This window comes from Apostichopus japonicus, chromosome 8, assembly GCF_037975245.1.
Source record: "Apostichopus japonicus isolate 1M-3 chromosome 8, ASM3797524v1, whole genome shotgun sequence".
Lineage (NCBI taxonomy): Eukaryota > Metazoa > Echinodermata > Holothuroidea > Aspidochirotida > Stichopodidae > Apostichopus > Apostichopus japonicus.
Genome location: NC_092568.1, coordinates 8,844,084 through 8,865,944, shown reverse-complemented (window position 1 = coordinate 8,865,944; position 21,861 = coordinate 8,844,084). Strand labels below are relative to the sequence as shown.

Genomic DNA, 21,861 nt, shown 5'->3' with positions numbered 1-21,861 from the left:
GTAAGGCTTACCGATATATGGCATTGCTCAAAAGAGAATTAGTATCTACCAGAAAATTCAATAAATAAATAAAGCAAATGCATGCTTGTGTATTTGTGTTTTTTTTCAATAGAATTAAGTCACAAACTAAAATCAGTCACAAGATGGGCAAGTGGGAAAGCATAAGATTCACACGACCTATGGCATACATGTTCTATGATTTAACTCACTTGAAGAAAACAACCAACCAGTTCAAATGACTTCTTACCTCCCCGAGGATAGAATCTTGACATGCCAGTCTGATTCTCTCTGGTATTGCTGGTGAATCCAATCTAAACTCTACGGGCAGATGTGCGTCCAGCCTCGCTGATGAAATCGCTTCCTTCACAGCAAAGTACACAGACGATGCCAAGAAAAGAGGAGGCTCACCGACACCCTAAATATAGAGATTGTTCAGAAATATACAGGACTGTGATAACAGGTGAATGGCTAACACTGGTAATTAATCACAGGCAGTGGAGCTGGAAGTGGGGGAAGGTGGGCGCAGAGGTCAATATGAGCTTGCCCCCTCAGATCAGTTCACACATGTCTCACTGCCCCACAAAGTCTGTACTCCCACCCCCTCCCTCAGATTGAATACCCCCCCATCCCAGGGTAAGCATGCATGTTGCTGTAAGAAGGGGTGGCTTCTGACTCTCTATGACTTATACTCCATGATCAACAGTTAATGTTGTTTATAGGAACGCAGCGACAAGATGCGACCAAATGTCGGGGTGTCATGTTTGATGCCTTTCATGCCCCTGTCCACTTCTCACAAAATTATGTGATTTATGCTTGACATGCCCCGATAGTCAAGTAGTAAAAGCATTGAATACTCGCCCAAACCGTGTGAAAGTGTTAACTTTCTGTTGCTTGCAAGTGACGCTTTGTTCGGTCCTTACAAAATGCAGACAGCAATGAAACGTGATACCTTGTTATCTTGTTACCTGAGATGTCCATTGCTGTGTCGTTTATACACTGTGCTGTGGGTATTTACCGCAGCTGTATGTACTGACTGTACACTAGTGTCTAATTACCGACAGTAGCAAGCTGTGTGTGTATTTTCTGGGATCGATGGTGGTGTCTAACACTTCTGTTACACCTCATTCGAAACTAGGTCAGATTACAGGCATTAGACGTTTCTTTTTGCGCGAGTCTTCACACCCTTTAATATAATTCACTTATACTGTCACATGAACAGATGCATTCCCCTTCCCTCCCTACCTCCCATCCTTCACCTGTACCCCACGGAAAACACAAGAAATAAAAACTATATAAATCTGACCTTTGATGAGTAAACTGATCTCGGATTTGCAGCATTATGCAGTAGAGATACATTAAACTCTACAGGAGTGTTCCTGACGGTTGGAATCTTGTACGCAGAGGGTCCTATAGTGAGAAGTTGACCAGCAGAGTTGATACGGTAGTCCTCCAATAGGAACAACCCATAGCCTTGCATGAATGCTCCTTCAATCTTAGAAATGGAAGCAAAACACAAAACAGAATATCGTTGGTAATTCTTCCTCAATTTTAACGAAGCAGTATGAAAAGAAAATAACATTAGGGGCCAAGGAGAGAAAAAGAAGTAGTCCCATCTTTAATTAAAATGAAAAGAAACAACAACAAAAAAACTTTGCAAAAATAGCAACTTCCAACGTGGATGAAACCCAGGAATGAATTTAATCAGACTTCAAACAATTTTTACTATTTAACAAGTTCTCTACATTGCAAAATGTACCTCATATGTTAAATCCTTTTAATTGGGTTAATGTTTTGGTGGTTTAAGCTGGTAAATATTGGTATAGCATGCACTAATAAATGCTTTAATAAAAGCACATCAATTCATTTATAAATACCAAATTTCTGTTTGCGCTATATTGATACCAATTCAAAATAGCAGGTGAACATGTAAGGTTTTATATTTCAATGAATGAATTAGTAATAAACTCCTCAATATATCGTTAATTATTTATATATTTTAATGAAGACAAACAGGAGAATGTTTATTAATCTGATATCACTTAGGAGTAATACTTTTGCAGACTTTAACGTTAACGTAATAAAGTAGGAGGCGGTTGATTTAACTAGTTGCTTCTAAATATAATGACTGTGTGGATGTAGGGATACCAGCAACCCCCTGCATGTACCACTACCACACCATAACATCACTTTGTTACTCTGTTTCACTAGTTTGTTTCTAGACATAATGACTCATGTGGATGTAGGGGACCAGCACCCCCCTGCATGTACCACTACCACACCATAACATTACTTTGTTACTCTGTTATACTAGTTTGTTCTAAACATTATGACTCATGTGGGATGGAGGGTAACAGCACCCCTGCACGTACCACTACCACACCATAGCATTACTTTGTTACTCTGTTTTCTCACCTGGCCGACATCAATAGCTGGGTTGAGGCTATCTCCCACATCCATTACGATATCCGTTCTTAGGGTCACGTGGTCTCCCGTCAAGCAGTCTATCTCTACCTCAGATGCTGCAGCCCCGTAACAAAAGTAATTAAAATTGTTTCCTTGATTGGTTTGCAAGTCGTAACCCAAGTCAGGGGTCCTGGAGGTGGGAAAGAGAGGAAAACCAATTGATAGAAGGATGCATGGGTAGTTAATGGGAGGGGTTATTGAATACACAATTGGCTACTTGTCTAGGGGCCCCTAAGGTCCCCTAAGGTCAAGGGGCCCACAATGGACAAGGTTCCTCTTTGAACACTAACAGGCAAGACACACCAACTTTCAATTTCCAGGTTGTGCATGTAAAACTTAACAAATGAGGGGGGCGGGGGGAGTCATGACAATGCCTCAGGGTCCCTGAGGGTGTTAATGTAGCACTAGGTAATTATCGGTTATAGAAATTATCTGAAAAATTTCTTCAAATAAAACCAAATCTTAAGACAAAAATAATGTAATTTCTTAAAATATAAATAATTCTGATGATTACATCAAATTCAAAAATATTGAAAGATGGAACGCAAGTTAATTTTCAAACACTGTAATCCTTCCAACTTTTCTTCTTCTTCATCTTTAGTGATAGAGATAATATTTTACATCTCCTAGAAGTAAACATTGTATGCTGAAGTATGCCCAAAGACTGGTTCTCCTCTCCTTACCTTCTAACCATCCTCCTTATGCTCCTTATCCTCCTTATATCTCACCTTCCAATTCTCATCTTCTTCCCATTCTGAATCTCATTTTATCATGTTATAGCCTTGAGAATAAAAACTATTTGAAGCACTTACCTCCAGAACCCAGTAGCTGATAGACTGATTCGAGAATGATAGGCCTCAGAGATCTTGTGAAAAATGAGAGAAATTTCAATGTCAAATTCTGAGCCCATCATATCTATAATCTAACTATGATTTGTTCCATTTATAAACCAGTCAATGTTTCACTCGCTGATTAATGAAATGCACGAGAAACGCCTGTATTCCAGTGAGCTCGCTAATTTAAAATCCAGCCAACGATTCCTTTGTCCTTTCAAAATTTGTTTATAATTTTTCGAGTCAGTTTTCAGGACATGATTGGTTAGTATAATAGCATGGGTCGATTCAACATGCTTCATACTGAACAGTTACATTATCTGAAAGTCTTCTCGTTACATTTATATTCTCTTTTGTTTAAGGACAGATAGTCTCCTATCACAATCTCATTGTTTTTATAATTTTTCGAGTCAGTCTTCAGGACATAACTGGCCCATATCATTGCATGGGTCGATTGAACATGTTTCATATTGAAACAGTACAGTACATCATATTCAGGCTACAAGAAACCATCACTGATCTCAGACATGTGGCAATGAGTCACCACTTCGGCATTCTCAACCCCAAAACTTGAATTTTCCTATTTACCATCTTCAAAGTTTTTGCTATTGCAGTGGCCTGTGTAAGCCTTAGCTGCAGAAAAAACCCCAAGATACCTCTGGTGTTTTGAGAGTATCTCAAATCTGATGTGTCTTATTTATCTTGACATAAATTTATGTCCACATAAAACTTTATTAATATCGAACCTACCCCATCGAGCTTATGGGCGAGTAGTGCCAACTTTACACGGTAGTTAAACTAAATGATGAATATTGAAACACGGCATCACACGATTGCAGTAACAGCAACGCATTTTCAAATCAAGAGAAAGAGAAACAAAATGCCTACCCAATCCTCCCAGGTTCCAGAAGGATTCTTATCGACAATAGGTTTCAATCTATCCATGATTTTCAAACAAGCATTCTGAGAAGAGAAAAAAGAATGAAAATGATTAATTTAAAATTCATCTTTTTGAGTTGATTTTTGTGGTATTCCTACACTACTGGATAATAAAATTCCAAAAAATGAAATTTTCTCTTCGTATGAGTTAAATGCAAATATATGCAAACGCATCCGGGTGACAAAAATTGTTAGACTTTCATGGAATCATTTATAAAAGTTATTCGCAAATAAATTCATATTCATTGGGTGTAAACCCACAGTAGGTCGGTATGTTGATCCATTGCATTTATGTGTTTTCCTAAAATCCTTACTTTGATTTGCACTTTGATGAAATATTCACTGTGCCATTTGCATATGAGAAACACGTTTTCATTCAAAGTTAAAATTAATTACTCTGTATCGTTACGGTTAATAACTAAACTGAAAGACACTTGGGAAACCAAACCAAATGCAAATCAATTTTCTTTTCAACTTTGGAAAATTAAAGTAAAATAATCAATCAATAATGTAGTAAATTATTTCTACATAAAGTATTAATTTTACAACTTTTGTACCTTTCTGTGAAAACTTGTAACTGTATAAAAACCACTTGAAGCAATGTAATCATCAGGAGGCTTAATTAACTAAACAGAAACTGCCTCAAGAAACTGACTCAAGGGTTTGGATTTGAGCCTCTACCTTATCCTCATACATTTTTCTGCAGTATACAATATTCCATTTCTTCTAGATAGTATGAGGATGGGGTGAAATTTGTGAGAATAGCACTTAGAGAATCCCCATCCTCTCCACCCCCCCTCCCCTCTTCCCCCTACTGCCCTCCCTTCTACACCCTCTGTGGTCAGTGCAGTCGCTTTACTCAGTGGCGGAGCGTCCATACAGTCAGAGGGGGCGGATGCCCCCCCCCCTGAAAGACTAAAATGGACTGCTGGCGCCCTTTTCAGCTTTTTACCACTTTTTACTTATTCACGATTATTGACTTTTTTATTGTGCTCTCAAATACCTATTGACATTTGGCACATTTTGTAGGTGTAATTTTCTGACAAAATGGCGATGACACCTATTTATTCTTCATTTATCTGCAAATTAGCAAGGCCCAGAAAGGGTCATTTCTGGCGATCTAGGGAGTATCTTTACTCAAAAAATTTCTGTACGCTCCGAGCCAACCTGTGGTGGCGCTCCGCTTAGATAGTGTCAAAAACACCCCTACAAACCATTCTCGCCCCTCCTGACCAATACCCCTAGCTCCGCCACTGGCTTTACTAATTAAAAGAGAAACAATTATTGCTCACCTTGACTGCCATGCCATTCAAATCCGTTCCGGTACTGGCTGCCGTCCCCGATGTGTTAGGGACTTTGTCAGTAGCTGTGTCGATGGTATGGAATTTATCCATGGGAATTCCCAAAGTTCGGCTGGCGACCTGATGCATCTTAGTGTACATCCCCTGACCTATCTCGATTCCACCGTGGGACAACAGGACCGCACCATCCTTGTAGATATGCACGCAGGCACCTCCCTGGAAAAACAGTAAACCATCGTTGTATTTATGAATGTACAATCACAACACAGAGAGAGAATAAAGGGATGTCCAGCAAGGACAGACATAATTTAAAGAATTTAAAAAGAAAGAAAGAAAGAACAGAGAAATGTTGAACATACTACCACTAACCTGGTTCATAAACTTGACCAAACCGATATATGCGATCCCGTATTTGACCGGAACTATTGCCAGACCTCTTTTCTTCCATCTGTTGTCCCTGTGAATATGTTATGAAAAAGAAATAAACAGGTAGGTCAAATTCACAGACCAATTGAAGCAGCAGAGATAAACGAAAATGATAACAAATTGCATCAAGCGAACAGACGAGGTTTCCAGCTTGAGGGTGAAAGGATTGGTAATTGACACATTTAATAAGCCGTAATCTGTTAACTGTGTTTATCTGTTGTTTCGACCAAATCAATCTAGCTTCAGCCAATATCCATGGAGTTGGGATTGGAATTCATCTTGTCGTCGTTCGAAGTACATTGTGAATCTTTGAAAGTTGTTACATTATTCATTTTTTTTAAATATGTATTTACTTCTGAAAAGAGTGACACAATGATAGTTTGCAAACCAGTTAACCTGCAAACCTTTAGCCATTTCTCAGATGAATAAGTTACGATGAAAACCGATTCAACGTTGGTGAATGATCTATCACCTCAAATTCAACATAAACTGAAGAAATATTCAACATTACTTGTTGAAGTTATCCACACTTATTCTCCTGGTGGCAAGGTTACTCTGGGTGAGGCACTGCTCCCAGCAACGGGATAACGTAACACCGTGAAGAACTTGGCTGTGATGGGTCGCATCTCCCTCCTTGTAGAAATTCAGTTCTCGAACCTGCAGACAATAGGGTAATTACATGCCATATTAATTACACAATATTACCTGTCCTTTTATTAAAAGTAAATCAAATAAATTTGGGTATTTCCATGTTCGAATTGTTCAAAGGACACTGTACAAGCATTTTCAAATTGTATTGAAGAATATATGAAGCATAGTATACATCATGACAACACCAAGGGTAAAACAGTACAAAATGACACTAAAAGCTGCATTTTGTACAAAATTTGTAAAAATTGTGTAATACCAGAATCCACAGTTAAACAAGAGGCACCTGTTTATACATTATCTGTTATATTTATTGTCCACTGAAAATGGTAAAAGAGAAATTCTCCCTTCTTGTCTGAAAATGGAGTCACATGTTACTGAAAGTTTGTACCAAATGAGTGCATGTTGGAAAAAAAAGTAAAATGCAATATTAAATGGTTCATTTCAAAATTGTTTTGGTTGATTAATTTTCTTTAAAGAATAGTACAGGGAGACTGAAAGAGTTAGCCAGAAGTAAATAAATATGAAATTACAAAATAAATCTGAGAGAAAGATGGAGAATTTTGTTAAAGCTATTGAAAAGAGTTGCGGAAAACAAGTAGATCGAATTTGCAGGTTAGGAGCAGCTTGTTGTTGTAGTGATAATTTTTTCCTTTTTTTTGTTTAAATATTGAATTTTACTATTGATAATAAGATCCCATTGAAATGACAACTTCGCTGACAAGTTTTGTTTCAAAAATGAAAGAAAAGAAAACAATTGTTTTAAGTTCAACAGTTTTGATGTGTAGTTTCGATTCTGAACAATACTAGTATCAAAATGTTTATCTACTCTATTCTGCTCTTTTTACTCTATTCCATAGTTTTAGTTTGAGTAAATACTCCGGGTTAGTAAACTCATTGTTAATTGTCTTGCATGAGCAAAGATTTGCTTTTATATTCAACACATAATGTACATTTTCCAGCTCATTTAGCTTATATAGGCAGGTATAAATGCAGATTTGGACAACATTATATATTTACCTTCATCTTTAAAACCACCAACTCCAAATTCTACCACATACCTGTAAACAATGTGTGAAGCATCACACAAATGGTTAAGCTGAAAGACAGAGCAATAATATACGGTTACTATGAGCAAATAGTTAAGAGTTGTTACTATAAACCAAACCAGCATACTTTATTAAGTACTACTTACCTTTTCTGGTGATATCCCACAAATCCGGGCGATGTCGTTCATCCATGTTTCCGTGGCGATCATCGCCTGCGGTGCACCAAATGCTCTAAAGGCAGTGCACGAGGGAATGTTGGTTCTGCAAAAGATACCAGTCACTCTAACATTGGGTATCTTGTAAGCATTCTCAAACTTCAGTAAGGATGTAACCATGACCTGTATCAAAGGAAAATTAATCCATAGAGTTTGTAGTCAGTAGAAAACAGACAAGATTCCTCATTCAAAGAAGAAGAAATGTATAACCACATTTCTGTCCAAAATTTGAATGCAAAAGACAATCTTGCTTCAGTGGCTTTATAAGTATTAAACTTCCAGCTAAAATGCATCAAAAGATTACAGACAAAACATTTTGTCTTTTTGTCAAAATAGGATGAATTTTTATCTGACAATTTGCTGAATGTCTCTTGCCTGAGTCTTAAATGCTAAGTATATGCTATGCAAAACAAATCTTGTGAGCATTCTCAAACTTCAATAAACATATTACAGACCTGTCAACCAGTTTGACCCCAAAATAGGGAGAATAACACTTTTCAGGGCCAAAAAATAGGGAGAACAAGGGGGAAATAGGGAGGTTGGTAATTTTCAACTGAAATGATATAAATACTCCTAAATAAGTATAGTTATGCAATACAGTGAGAAAGCATGGGACTAATTGTTGGCTATTTTCAGAAATGTCTCAAGTGATGAAACATTAAAAAACCGGGAGAATAGAATATGAAACCGAAGGCCGGGAGATTCGGGTAAAAGCCGGGAGAGTTGACAGGTCTGATATTATACCATAACCAATATCAAAGAAATGTAATTTACATATTTTGTAGTCAGTCGGGAAAGGAATACAAATCTCCTCACCTTAAAAAATAAGAACTGCAGCCACACTTCTGTCAAAATTTGGATGTGAAAGAGAACCTTTGTTCCAAGAGGATTTTAGTCATTAAACTTCCAGCTAAATTGCCTAAAAGTCTGGCTTTTCTTAACTTACAGATTGTGATATATCGAGCACAAAGCCAATGTTGGCGTAGTAGGTAACGTCTACAGCGGTCAGCCTGCCGTGGTCAGTGAATCCTACTTTGTACTTGACCAAGTAAGGATGACGGGTCCCAGAGCTGATCATGTCTTCGTGTCTGTCCAGAATTAATCTGACCGGGGATCCGACCCTGATCAAAATAATTTTTTATGTAAAATCATTTTTTTGTTATATTAATTTTTAAATTAAAAGTAATTTTTTGACATGAGAAGAAGAAAATGCCTATAAAACTATATATGCAAACAAGAGCCTATCAATTCAACAAAGCAATCAACTTTTTAAACTCATTCATATATTTATTAGGGCTGTTGGTTTAATTGAACATTTTTAGAAGTTGTGGTAGATATTCGTTTGTCAATAACTCTGCTATAGCTGTTCTTTTTTCTTTTTTTCATAATTGCATCATTATTCTGATGTTGCCAGTTTCCACATGACATGATGGAATATTAAATTCATTTAACTGAAACATTTATTTTAAATTTTTGTTCCTGCAATCTCTAACAAATGAGACTATAGGGGTGTTTGTAATTAATTTTACAATAAGTTCTTCAAGGTACTGTACGTTAAATATGTGTTAAATATGACTGACATCTACATCAAGCGACAAGTCTAGAAAGTGTCACTGCTGTGTTATCTCCGAAGGGTATGCAAATAATTTTCAATATCAGCAGGTGGGTGGATTTCATGAATTCAAAAACCTTCCCACCAGGACACATACATTTTATATCACTAATTGGTAATAAGTTGCTAAGCATATACTACAAAGTTACACGAGCAAGCGAGTCCATAGTGTATAACCAGTTCTAGGACTAAAAATTGTTACGGGGACTTTCTTTTGCATATGATTTACATTTATGAAGTCACTTCATTGATAATTTAATTTCAACTTAAGTCATGTATATAAAATGCAGGTGTTTACCGAGACAGAAATCATATATTTTTTGGAAAGGCATTTTCTCATCAGTTTGAACCTAACCATATGTTAGAAACGAATAAACTAAGGCCAAAAACTAGAAACTCACTTGACTGCTGCTACAGCCGTGACAGTTGCATAGGGCGTGGAACGGTAGGCTTTGCCTCCGAAAGCACCACCTACCCTCTTGGATTTGCAGACGATCCTGTTGCTCGGAATGCCAAGTGCTGAAACTATGGCGGCCTTGAAAATTAAACAAGGTCAATTTTATGTATTATTAAAGAAACCAGCTGAAAACTGGCTAAATACAAAAAGCTTAAACACGTCTTTAAATATAATTCTATAAATTTTAAGGTGCCATTAATATTTGTTTTAATGATTTTTGTTATATAAACTCTTGCTAAAAGCTTCACAAATTAAAAGGAATAAAGTTTAGTCTTTTTAGTCAAATTGGGAAGAATTTCATCTGACAACTGCTATTAAAATGTCTGCTTTCCTGATTCTTAAATGCAAAGTTAAGGCTGAGCAATGTCAAACGTTACCATGACAGTGAAGCAGGTCTAATATGCTAATTAGCGTTAAAAGTCAAACGTGACATTGGGCGCCACATAAATATTTTCTGATTGCTGTATTGAACAGCCACCAAAGTCGCTCTGCTCTTTCCGAATTGTTTACAATTTTGCCAGCCAGCTAATTTTTCAGTTTTCGCTTCGCTTATATATACAATATATGAAAAGTATAAATATATGATGCATAACAGGTTTAGGTCAAGCTATATTCAATGGTGGTTTGAAATGAAAAATCAAAGGAAAGAAGGTTATATACAAAGCAAAACGCTTTTCATTTCTTAAATTTCGCTCTTTCAAAATCCATCATACATGGTTCACCTCAATAAAGCAATTATCAAATAATATAAATGGAAACAAAAAAAAATTGTTGATAAATTGGGATCACACATGCAAGACTGAGTCAACGACCATTTTATGTAAAACATTTTTTTGGGTTCTAACCTGCACCGGAGATAGACATTGCGTCGATAAGATGACCTCAATTTCATCATGCTCTCCTTGAGGTATCACCATACATCTTTGTGTCTCCATGTAAAAATGCTCTTGAGCACCGACCGCAATCTCTCCTTCGATCACGTGATCGGACATCTCGAGACCGTTATCAGGGTCGCCACTCGTAATGATGACAGGTTCACCCAAAATATTGCCTTTTGCAATGGCTTCCTAAAGGGACAAAAAAGAAAGGAATATTAGATAATACAATCATGTAACTTGCAGGGTGGAGGAGGGGGGAGGGAGGGGGTTGACAAAGAGACACATGGTCATGTTGAGGTTGAAAGCAACAAAAACCAAATGTCAGTTACTATTTATTTGGGAGACACCTTTCCTCCTATTCTACCCGTCTTATCTGATCAAATAATACAAAATGTGACAGCACTTTGTAACTACTGAAGAAATTTTAACGTTTTCCTGTCTCTTCTCGGCCTATCAATTAACATACCAAACCCCTATTCACTTCAGTAACATTTTTTCTTCTTTTGTCAGTAAATGCATAACGTGTTATATTGCTAAAGAAAGACATATTTTCACAGGGGATTATTGGCTTGACTTTTTCATGAAAAATCCTCTCCTACAAACGCGCCTACTCAATTAGACAACCATTGGCAAATTCTCTTTAGATGATGTATCAAATTGTGGACTGAAATGAGTCTACGATAAAATCTGCAATACTGAGAACGGAAACTACAGAGGCCTTGAATGAACGCTAAACCGACAGCAGTACCACAACAGAGACATTGTTCTATTAAAGTAACATGCAACCTACCTTGATAGTGAAGACTGGTTCTAGGTTCTCGTACTCCACCTTAACTAGTTTAGCAGCTCTCCTAGCTGTATCTTCATCTTTGGCAAGAACTCCTGCTACAGTCTGACCAATGCAATGAACCTAAAATCAAATTATTGATGTGATTTTTAAATTTCAAACCCAAATTTGGCAAACCAGTTCTTTATAAAAAAAAGAAAAAAAAGAGAGAGAATTGAGTTTCTTTTTGAAAAACAATTCCTTACAAAGAACAAAGAATGAAGTGTAGACTCGACGGAAATCATATAAAGACGAGAGAAGGGTATCCACATTAAACGAAGAGGTTCGGTGATCCGCAGTTTGTAAGGGTGATATAGGATCGTTTTAGACTGCAGAGGTGGGCAACTTTTTTGAATGAATGGGCCAGAGTTTAGGAGTGAAAGATTGACAGGGCCACACCTCACCAATGACCTGCTGTTGATTTCAAACCTTTGACTCCGAGGACTTTCAAGCAATAGGTGTGTGTACTTAATCCGTATTCACAAAAACATAATGTCAATACAGTACAGTTCATAATTAATGGGGATAATAGGCCTACCTGACAGCATCATTAGTGCAGGTAAATTCTAAGCAGCTAGCTCTTTTTTTGTGATGATGTAAAATAGACTGATTTTTTTTTCATTTTCTTGAGACATCTCACAGGCCGCAAAAAAATCACTGGCATGCAGCATGTGGCCCGCGGGCCGTAGGTCGCCCACCCCTGCTTTAGAGAGTTATTAAGCAAACTAGTTACTGTGTAAATATCAACAGACAGGGAGGGAAATTAATTCTATACTTGACAAGTGAAAGACAAGATTCTACGATGAATGTGTACATCATAGACACTACAAGCCTCATAGCTGCACAAGACATAGCAAAAAAAGCAATTTGATACGTGTCCACTGAATTCAGAAAGGTGTTTAATTTAGTAACCTTTTCTGTGGCAAACAGTTCTTCGTCCTCTGATAATATACCAAAGGTATTCCTTCCGGGGACGTCCTTAGCTGTAACCACATCGACCACGCCTTCCACAGAGAGGGCAGCCTCAAAATCTATTGACCTATAATAAAAGGAAAAAAAGAGGCATCCATGTGATATGCAGACCAAAGACTTCGTTGACATCTTGAATGAAAACTAAAGATCTGTATTATGACTCCTTGGCCTTGTTAATTATCTAAGCAGATAATATATATGTTACGTCCATTTAATTCCTATGGCAAAATGCAAACTTTATTTTAGTCCAAATAGTTTGAGAAGAAAAAATCTATCTTTCTAAATCATTTTTGTCCTACATACCTGATGATTCCATGAGGAGACCTGCTTTGAACCAGAGCTAAATACAAGGTACCTGAATAGAATATAACAGAACATTACGATGAATATCAGCATTTACAAACATTACGAGTGTGGTGGTTTATTAGAAACATGGACAAATAAAATCCTTGGGCTTCAAAAAGTCAAATTCTCTGTACATAACTGTAAAATTCACAATTTTTAGTTTTGAACTAGACATTTTGGATTTCAATTTCAAAATTTGTATGCTATTTGCTAAATCTAGAAATTTTGACTTACATTAATTTTTAAATTTTCCAAATATGACAACACTGTTGAAAAAGTAAAAATTGTATTTTTTTTCGAGATTTTCTCCCTTTCATTTTTCATAGTTCTTACTAAACCACCATATTGCAAATAGATGTTCCTTCATAGTATACAAAGTAACAAACTAAATACATCCCTCTGTATTTCTAATTTCAAAACTTTGATTATAAATCTTGAAAGTTTGACGTTTGTCTATAATTTTTTAATTTAAGACTCAACATTTAGAAACTGAACCTGAATATTTTGACTTCGAAATAATTTGAAATTACAGTAACTTTAATAGAGGGTATAAAAATCAATAATTACTGAGGATTTTAATTTCTTCTAAAATAAATATATTGTTTAACCTGCTCAATTCTGATTCCAGCTATATTATTTTACATCTACGATATTTCCGTACATTTACATGTGACACCCTCTTCCACTTGATATTATTCCATTAAAAGTCCAATGATTTTTACAACTTCGTACCAACCAAGGTTAACGAAAGTGGCCTTCAGTATTTATTGTCTTGTATGGATGATCGATCATGCCTGGCATACATACACGCAATACTTCAAGGTTCAAAGTGCCGTTTAAAAGTGAAAGGAAAGTGGACTGTATTTTACAATAATCTGGAACAGTGTCATTTCTTCGGTGGTTTGTTTCAAGCAAGTTTATATGTCATGCGATGTGAAGAATAGTAATATCCCACCAGGTTATGTATGTGAACCGAGCTGTAACTAATATATCTTTTGTGACATTGAAAAAATGATTCTTTTTTGGACATATTATGACATACATATGCGTGTGCGTGTGTGATCAAGGTAGTTTCGGGCTTCAGGGCCCCCTGTTCAAGAATAAGATCTCACTCTCACTTCATCTAACCTGGACTTGACACCAGGCCAATTTCAATTTCTATTTTTGGGCTGTCATGTATAAGGAAGGACGGGTGTCCCTCTCTTATGAGATAATTAGGGGGTATGGAGGCTGCAAAATGGTGCTATTTAGTGCAGTCCTGATTAAGTGTGAGGGGATAAAATGACAAACCATGGCCTGTTCAACCCTGTATTCACATCTACTATGATCTGAATTAATGCAAGCTCCGGTATGCCTACCCATAATACATAAGAAAAATTCAACCATTCATGCAAAAAAAAGACCTGAAAAACCCGCGAGGGCTCTGGACTTAATAGGCCTTAGTTACATGAACTGCCTGAACTGACCATTGCTATACACTCTGTGTGTGATTATATTCATTTAAAAGTTTACTTTTATAAGAACCATGCAAACATTATTTAATTTGAAGTGCTCAGTAGGTGTTTTTCATGGTTTATCATCATTCATAAGGGAAGTTCAAAAATATGATATGAAAAATGAAATGCATTCACAGATATTCATTTACTATTACTCGCCGTCGCATATCGTCGTCATAGAAACGTCTGCATTTTTTGATGCAATATTTCAGACCAACCGGACTTCATATCGGAGCCCTAATTCCATTCCCTGTCAAACCAAAAACAAGTGGACATTTTACCTTTAACTTCAGGAATATCATCCAAATATCTAGCCTCTCCTGTAGCTTGTTGAATAGATGAAATGGTCACTATAGGTCTCCCAACAGGATCCATATTACTTTGAGAGGATGGCACCTCCTGTAAAATTATACAATGTATTAGATATTTCTAGAGAATTCACTTCAAGGGATCTGCTGCTGGCTGAACCTGATTGCAATAGTCATATTTTTATGAATGTTTAGATCACAAACCACATCCTTGCAGCATTTTGTATCAAAAATTTACAATTTTGATTTTTAAATTTGGTAATATTTCGAAAATTGCATCTGGCAACAGCAGAAAACATTCCAGATGTATCAGGTTGCAAGAATAAATCGAAAAGAATATTTTAGTAGCGTGAGTAAAGTTTCTGAAGCACATCGAACCTGATGACATATCACAGTATGGCGGGCCATCAGACTCAAATCGTGGGAGATCGACTTATACCGATTTTAATAAATCGACATATACCAGTTTAAATCTACATATCATCGATTTAAATCGACATATACCAGTTTAATTCGATGATAAGTAAAATAAATTGGTATATGTCAATTTAAATTGACATCTACCAGTTTAAATCGATGATATGTCGAATTACATCGGTAGAAGTTAATTTCCGTGGACTTATACCAGTTTCTAGCAACTCAAATTGACATATACCTATTTAAATCGACATATCATCGATTTAGCTCATTAACATATTCCAAATCCCGATTTCGGTGATGATTGACATGTGGAGATACATCACGTGTAGTCACCTGACAAGGCGCGCGAATAATTGAAAATACACACGTGCACAGTGGAATGCATGATTTGAGCTTGAATACTGTGATTGTTAATCCCCCCTTGGTATAAATTTAGCTACAGTAAAACGTAACCTTACAGTAGGCCTCACTGCAGAACAATATCATCTTTGTTAATGGTGTAACTGGAGTAGGTAATTGCATCTGTGTACATACTGTAGGCCTATGCAGTTGCATGTGTATTCCTATACTGTAGCTCCACGTGTTTGAGTATAGACAAGCCAAGTGACTACACGTGATGTATCTCCACATGTCAATCATCACTGAAATCAGGATTTGGAATATGTTAATGAGCTAAATCGATGATATGTCGATTTAAATAGGTAAATGTCAATTTGAGTTACTAGAAACTGGTATAAGTCCAAGGAAATTGACGTCTACCGATTTAATTCGACATATCATCGATTTAAACTGGTAGATGTCGATTTAAATTTACATATACCGATTTATTTTACTCATCATCGATTTAAATTGGTATATGTCGATTTAAATATGTCGATTTAAACTGGTATAAGTCGAATTAAATTGGTATATGTCGATTTAAATCGATGATATGTTGAATAAAACTGGTAAATGTCAATTTAAATCGATGATATGTAGAATGAAACTGGTATATGTCGATTTAAATTGGTAGAAGTCAATTTAAGCTGCTGGAAACTGGTATAAGTCGAAGGAAACTGGTATATGTCGATTTAAATCGGTATAAGTTGATCTCCCATGATTTGAGACTGATGGCCCGCCATAATTACAGACCACTTGTGACCCACTTATTGGACTAAGGGGAGATTTAGCCAGTCAAAATACGTTATATATTCAGGCAACCATATTAACCCTCAAAGACAAACAAATAAAACTAATAATTGAGATTGCAGAACTATTGAACTAAACACTGCATAGTTTTTAAATGAAAGAATTACCAAACTAACTACACTGACAAATAAAGAATGGCTCTCAGATATGACTATGAAATCTCGGATAAAACAATTAACTGACTTAAACTGCACCATCAGAATATTAAATGGCTCAGATAAGTAAAAAAAGGTAGAAAATATTCATCATGATGCAGTCACCTACTTTTTTTCAGGATTCTATTTTTTGGGAAATCTTAAGTGCAAAACTCAGAATAGACAAGATATTTTGAAGCAAATGCAAGACTTTAAACAAAGACAAGATGAATGATAAATGACTCCATCTGATATTTAGTTATTGGTTTAGGTAAAGATGAACCAACAGGCCTTCTCATTGTTTATGAAAAGGGTACAAACCTGAAAGAGTTGTGTGCTCTTGTAAGAACGTTTGGATAAGCCATCAACAGCAGAGTGCCATGTTTCAGGAATTGGCTGTATTTCGGACATAATCTGTAACTAAAATAGTCAATAAAGAGGATAAGAACAACAAGAACATGAAAAATTACAAATATCTCTCAAACAGGGTTCTTGAATATATATATAGCTCCATGACAACTTTAAGGAATTCCATGAGCTTTGTCGTCGAAACATTTTGGACAGAATTTGCAGGAGGATGAAGAATCGGGTAGAAGCAATTTTAAAGAATCTTACCTTTTTCCAGACTTTTCCATGACTTTTGACATTTTTACTCTTTTCTGTGACTTTTTCCAGGTTTTCTATGACTGTGAAAACACTGTCCAATCTGACATGTGTTACAATATTTTATATATGTTTGCTGTTACTGAGGCAAATAATAACAAAAACTACATTTAAAAGAGTGTACTATCAAAATTTATGTCAAAAAATCGCTTGAATATTTGAAAACACACCTTCGTATTGTTCAGACTCATCAAAACCCGCAAATAAAATTTGAAGAAGAATCCAAGGACCAATGAGTGTCTGTATTTTGTCATGCCACCAGCAGCTTCGGGGGTCAAAGGGTAATCTTCTAAGAGTTTCTTATTAGCCAATGTCAACAGATCATCAGTCCAGGCTCTAAGAAGACAGAGAATTATAAAGAGATGATTTTTATGGGAAATGTATGATTCTTAACCAGTTCATGACTTGATAATATAAACTCTTTGTAGTAATAACATTCACTGTCATTTTTTTTTTTTTACAATTTTATAACAACAAATAAATATTAATAATCAACCGCAATGAACCAAAACATAATCAACCATTATAGCAATATTAAGATAAAGCGACCGGACACAACACTTGTTGAGAAAAGGTATACGTCATGACAGCCAGATTCAGATTCACACCATCAGTCAAGCATTTAAGTGTAACGTTAAGTCTGCATGCAAGGAAGCAATGATTCTCCAGTACACGAATAGAACATTAAACTGGAAATGAGCTTAATTTGAGCACATCTTAAAAACAATAGAAATAACTACACCACTCACCACATAAACATGCTTGAACAAATATATGGAATCCTTGCGGAACTGGGCACAAAACACCCTGTTACACAGCAAATATCGCAACAATATAAGCACATTTCGCGCTAACTCTTTTCATAACTTTCTGAGTATAGCACTCAGAAAACTCTTTCTTATGTCATTTTGAAGAATATTGTAACCTCTTTACAATGATGCATCGTTATTTAGCATACATATGAACTAAACCCCGTACTATTGAATCTGAAAAAGTAAACACCACTTCAGAAAGCAGTGAACCTCTTCAAAATGTCCCTATCTCTCAATGCTTACATTGTGCCTGCTGAGAGTGTGATTGCATGATTTCATTCCTATGCAAAAGAAAAGTTTGTTGAATCTTTTCTCCAGTGATATAAAATTTGACTTGATTGGTTAATTATAAGGATCGTACTTTTCACCAGCAAATCAAAAGCATTGTAAGAAATGTGTGAAGTCCTCCTTTACACGGCTAATCTGAACACAGTACAGTGTGCAGTGCTCTCACAGCAATTTCGGAGAGTGAAAACCCAAAAGCTTACTGTGCGTATACAACAGCATTTAATTCTCTGACAACAGGCCGTTTATAGAGTCAAAGTTTCCATATGGTTAGAAAACAACAGAAATAACAAAACCACTCACCAAAGAAACATACTTGAACACAAAATGTAATTTGTTTTTAATTTTTTGGACTTTATGTTCAATGCCTATTTGAAATATTGAGAAGAAGGGCAATAGAAACATTTTCACAGACCCATAGACATAGGAAGAATGACCGGTAACATCTACCCTACCATGGTTGGTTTCCTTTACTCGAGACAGTACCCTCAGAGTCGTTCCAACTTTCATGGCAGCATATAGAAATTTAGTAAAATGTTTAATGGAAACCCTTCAACTTTCCAAGACCCTATTACTTTGCAAGTCTCCTAAAGAAATGTCTGCATCACAGCCCATTCCCCCTCCCCCCTCCCCACTCCTTGGGGAGCCTCAAGAAGCTGAATTTATCAAAATCTGTTATCATATCAGATGCATCTAGCATATAGCCTACTTTGTATATTCAGCATGGAAAGGTTGTTGTTGTGTTTTTTGTGTGTTTTATTGTGTGTACGTGGAAAAGCCAGTTACCACATAATTGCTGCTGATTGGGCAAGAAGAACAGTTGCAGTATTCATAAAATATATTTCACAAGTCACTTAATGGAATTTGAGTTATTTTCCAAACATAAACTTTAATTAGCAAATTGTGTTTTCCGGAGACAATTCAAAGCACATGAAGCAAATATATCCCATTAATAGTTTGTTCTTTCATTTCTATTATTTGGACCACTTTACTGACTTGGAATGTCACTCACTTTCCTACTAACTCTGACATAGTCCTTTCAGCCAGCTTGACGGTCTCTGCCACGCCAGCGAAGGCGACTCTTATTGCCGATACGACGTTGGTATTCTCTTTGAAAGCCACCATCATACCTGCCTTGACGACTGCTACGGGATCTTCCTTCCTTCTCGATTGCTTGAAACTGTAGAAAAATTCATTCTGTCGGAAGGAAAGAAAAACACCAAAGCTGAATTTTGGATAAAAATGAAATAGTAGTTCTTTTTATCTATTTCTTTTGAAATCCACTTAATAGATGGTTTTATACCTGTGTTTATTTCTGGGCAAAAAAAAATCATTTTATTACAATTATAATAGCCTAAAATGCCAGCTGGTTTCAGAAACAAAGACGTTTATTACTACGTATCCTATTAATAATTAGAAACATTTACTTGGGTGTTGTTCAGTATATGATATTAGTCAAGTGAATCCCAAGGTATAGAAAGCCTATACACTCAGGTAGCATACCACAATTTAGAGTAGTGTACATCTGCTTGACAAGTCAACCATTGTCGAGAAGAAAAAACCATAAATTGTCTCACATGAAGTGACATTTATGGATAGTTTTCAGTCAAAATCTTTATTATTTATGCTTGGAAGTTGAAGGGGATGAAAATTGTACGGATGGTTTTTGAAAAACAGGACTAAAGGTGAGTCAAGGCATTTTACAGATTCCTGTGTGAAACAGAAAATATTCAACAGTGGAAGAGGGGGTGTTTTTCTAAACTTTCACCTAATCTAGATCATTGCCGTGGTGAATATATTGGTAAATACAATGATAGTACAAGCCATCTGCTATTATATGATGGAAACTTTGAAAAAATGATACCATAGAACCCTATTCACATTTGTCATGCAATAACATAAGCTGTAAACTTTGGAAATCATAATTTGCATAAATCTAAATTTGCTATATAAACCTGCGTGAGAACTCTTCAGGGTGCAAAGATATAAGCATAAGCAGCAAAAATAATGCACAGAGCTATTATCAATACTTGAATAAGGGGGTGAAAACGGGGTGCAAGTAATGGAAAAGGTTGAGAAGCTCTGACCTAATCCATGTTTATTTGTTGAACAACAGCAAACAAACCAGTGTAGAATATAATTGTTCTAGAAACAATCGATTTACAATCGGTGAGGTAATACCTTCTTTGTAAAAGGAACCTGAACTCCGATCAAGACTTCATTTGGACGAACAGCTGTCTTCCTCTGTCCGATAAGAAATTTGTCATCCAACGCTAAAGTTCGGCTTCCTAGTAATTCAGATAAACGTTGGGATTATTAAACAAGTTGGAATGAGAAACACTTGGTTCATAATATCATACATTTTTATTAAACAGTAGTATTGGTTTTTGTTCAATCAGATTATTATCAGACAAGCATAAATGAAAATATAAACAAACAGAACAATTCTGTGACTTTGATAGCTATCAAAAATATGGAAAAAGTATATTTTGATAAAAAATAATGCAAAATTGTATTTTTACATGTGTAGAAGACTTACAATGTTATTTCTACCTACTACACATGCCAGTGTCCAGATTTAACATCAAGCAATCATTCTTTATATAGATCCTGTTTCTTTTAGTGAAATGTCTTCCCTTAATAGGTTCAGCATCACATTCCAAAAAAACTCTTTTTTCCTATACTAATTCTATTAAAAATATGAATTTTACCTTTGATGGAAGCGACATGCAAAGTGGCTCCCGATGCCATGAAGAGTGTGGTGAGGTCAGACACGGGACTGGCTGACATGATGTTACCACCAACAGACTACAAAACAGAGAGTTACGTAACATTGTGAACTTTTGGTTTTATGTCATGAGCTAAAAGTTCTCTTGTATAAATACAAAATTCATCATCCCAAAACAAAAACTGAAGATGGACCAAAAACAAAAGCATAAATAAATAACACTTATGTGATTTCTCATCGATGAAGTCATAAATGTAAATATGTATATAAGTTATTATAAGTTCCATATCATCACTGTCACAGATTATACTTTCATTTTGGGTCATGGGTCATGATGGTATATCCACTAAACTAAGTAGTCCAGCCACTTTTATAAGTTTTTAAATTTTTTATTTCGTTTCTGCTCTTCTTTCACTGCATCCTTTCATTGAAACAACACTTGACGTATTATGTACAAGGCTTCTTCCAGCAAATATCTCACCATGATTAAATGGCATTTTATATATTTCACAGTCAAAGTCAAAATATATTAAGTAATCGGTATTAAAGTTAAATGAATGTTATTGCGGTCACAGCAGAGTTATCAGAGATTTATACTCACAGAAAGGCTATCATTCAGCACACAGTTAACTTGTACATTGTTTGTTGTTTTTCAAGTTGTATTTGTTCGTTGTTTTTCAGTTTTACACTTTTAATTAATATCTGTCAATGCTTACTCACTGTATCGTTGCTCGCTCAAGTGATTAGCAGTGAAGGGTATATAAGACAATAGAGCATATAGATTAATTAAAAATTTGTCTCTGGATTGGAGAACACTGAGATAAAGCAACACAACTTTCCAAGCAGTCCTCTGCTCATTTGGT

The 21,861-nt window shown here is 35.9% G+C and overlaps 1 protein-coding gene across 3 annotated transcripts in view; it reads right to left on the bottom strand.

Moving 5' to 3' along the window:
• The window catches only part of LOC139970665 (xanthine dehydrogenase/oxidase-like), a 37,578-nt gene that overhangs the window by 2,265 nt on the left and 13,452 nt on the right, over positions 1–21,861 (bottom strand). For 2 of the 3 annotated variants that reach the window (XM_071976541.1, XM_071976543.1), the window contains exons 11-31: positions 20,982–21,078; positions 20,452–20,558; positions 19,283–19,467; positions 17,344–17,509; positions 16,832–16,930; positions 14,742–14,859; positions 12,923–12,974; positions 12,560–12,686; positions 11,612–11,731; positions 10,789–11,010; positions 9,888–10,021; positions 8,821–8,995; positions 7,806–7,997; positions 6,474–6,619; positions 5,906–5,993; positions 5,528–5,752; positions 4,185–4,259; positions 3,276–3,328; positions 2,413–2,593; positions 1,304–1,492; positions 248–415 (exon numbers count right to left, since the gene is read on the bottom strand). In XM_071976541.1, coding sequence (XP_071832642.1) covers positions 248–415; positions 1,304–1,492; positions 2,413–2,593; positions 3,276–3,328; positions 4,185–4,259; positions 5,528–5,752; positions 5,906–5,993; positions 6,474–6,619; positions 7,806–7,997; positions 8,821–8,995; positions 9,888–10,021; positions 10,789–11,010; positions 11,612–11,731; positions 12,560–12,686; positions 12,923–12,974; positions 14,742–14,859; positions 16,832–16,930; positions 17,344–17,509; positions 19,283–19,467; positions 20,452–20,558; positions 20,982–21,078 — 2,919 coding nt within the window. The remainder of the gene's footprint in view (positions 1–247; positions 416–1,303; positions 1,493–2,412; positions 2,594–3,275; positions 3,329–4,184; positions 4,260–5,527; positions 5,753–5,905; positions 5,994–6,473; positions 6,620–7,805; positions 7,998–8,820; positions 8,996–9,887; positions 10,022–10,788; positions 11,011–11,611; positions 11,732–12,559; positions 12,687–12,922; positions 12,975–14,741; positions 14,860–16,831; positions 16,931–17,343; positions 17,510–19,282; positions 19,468–20,451; positions 20,559–20,981; positions 21,079–21,861) is intronic. The other variant, XM_071976542.1, reaches the window with a different exon arrangement.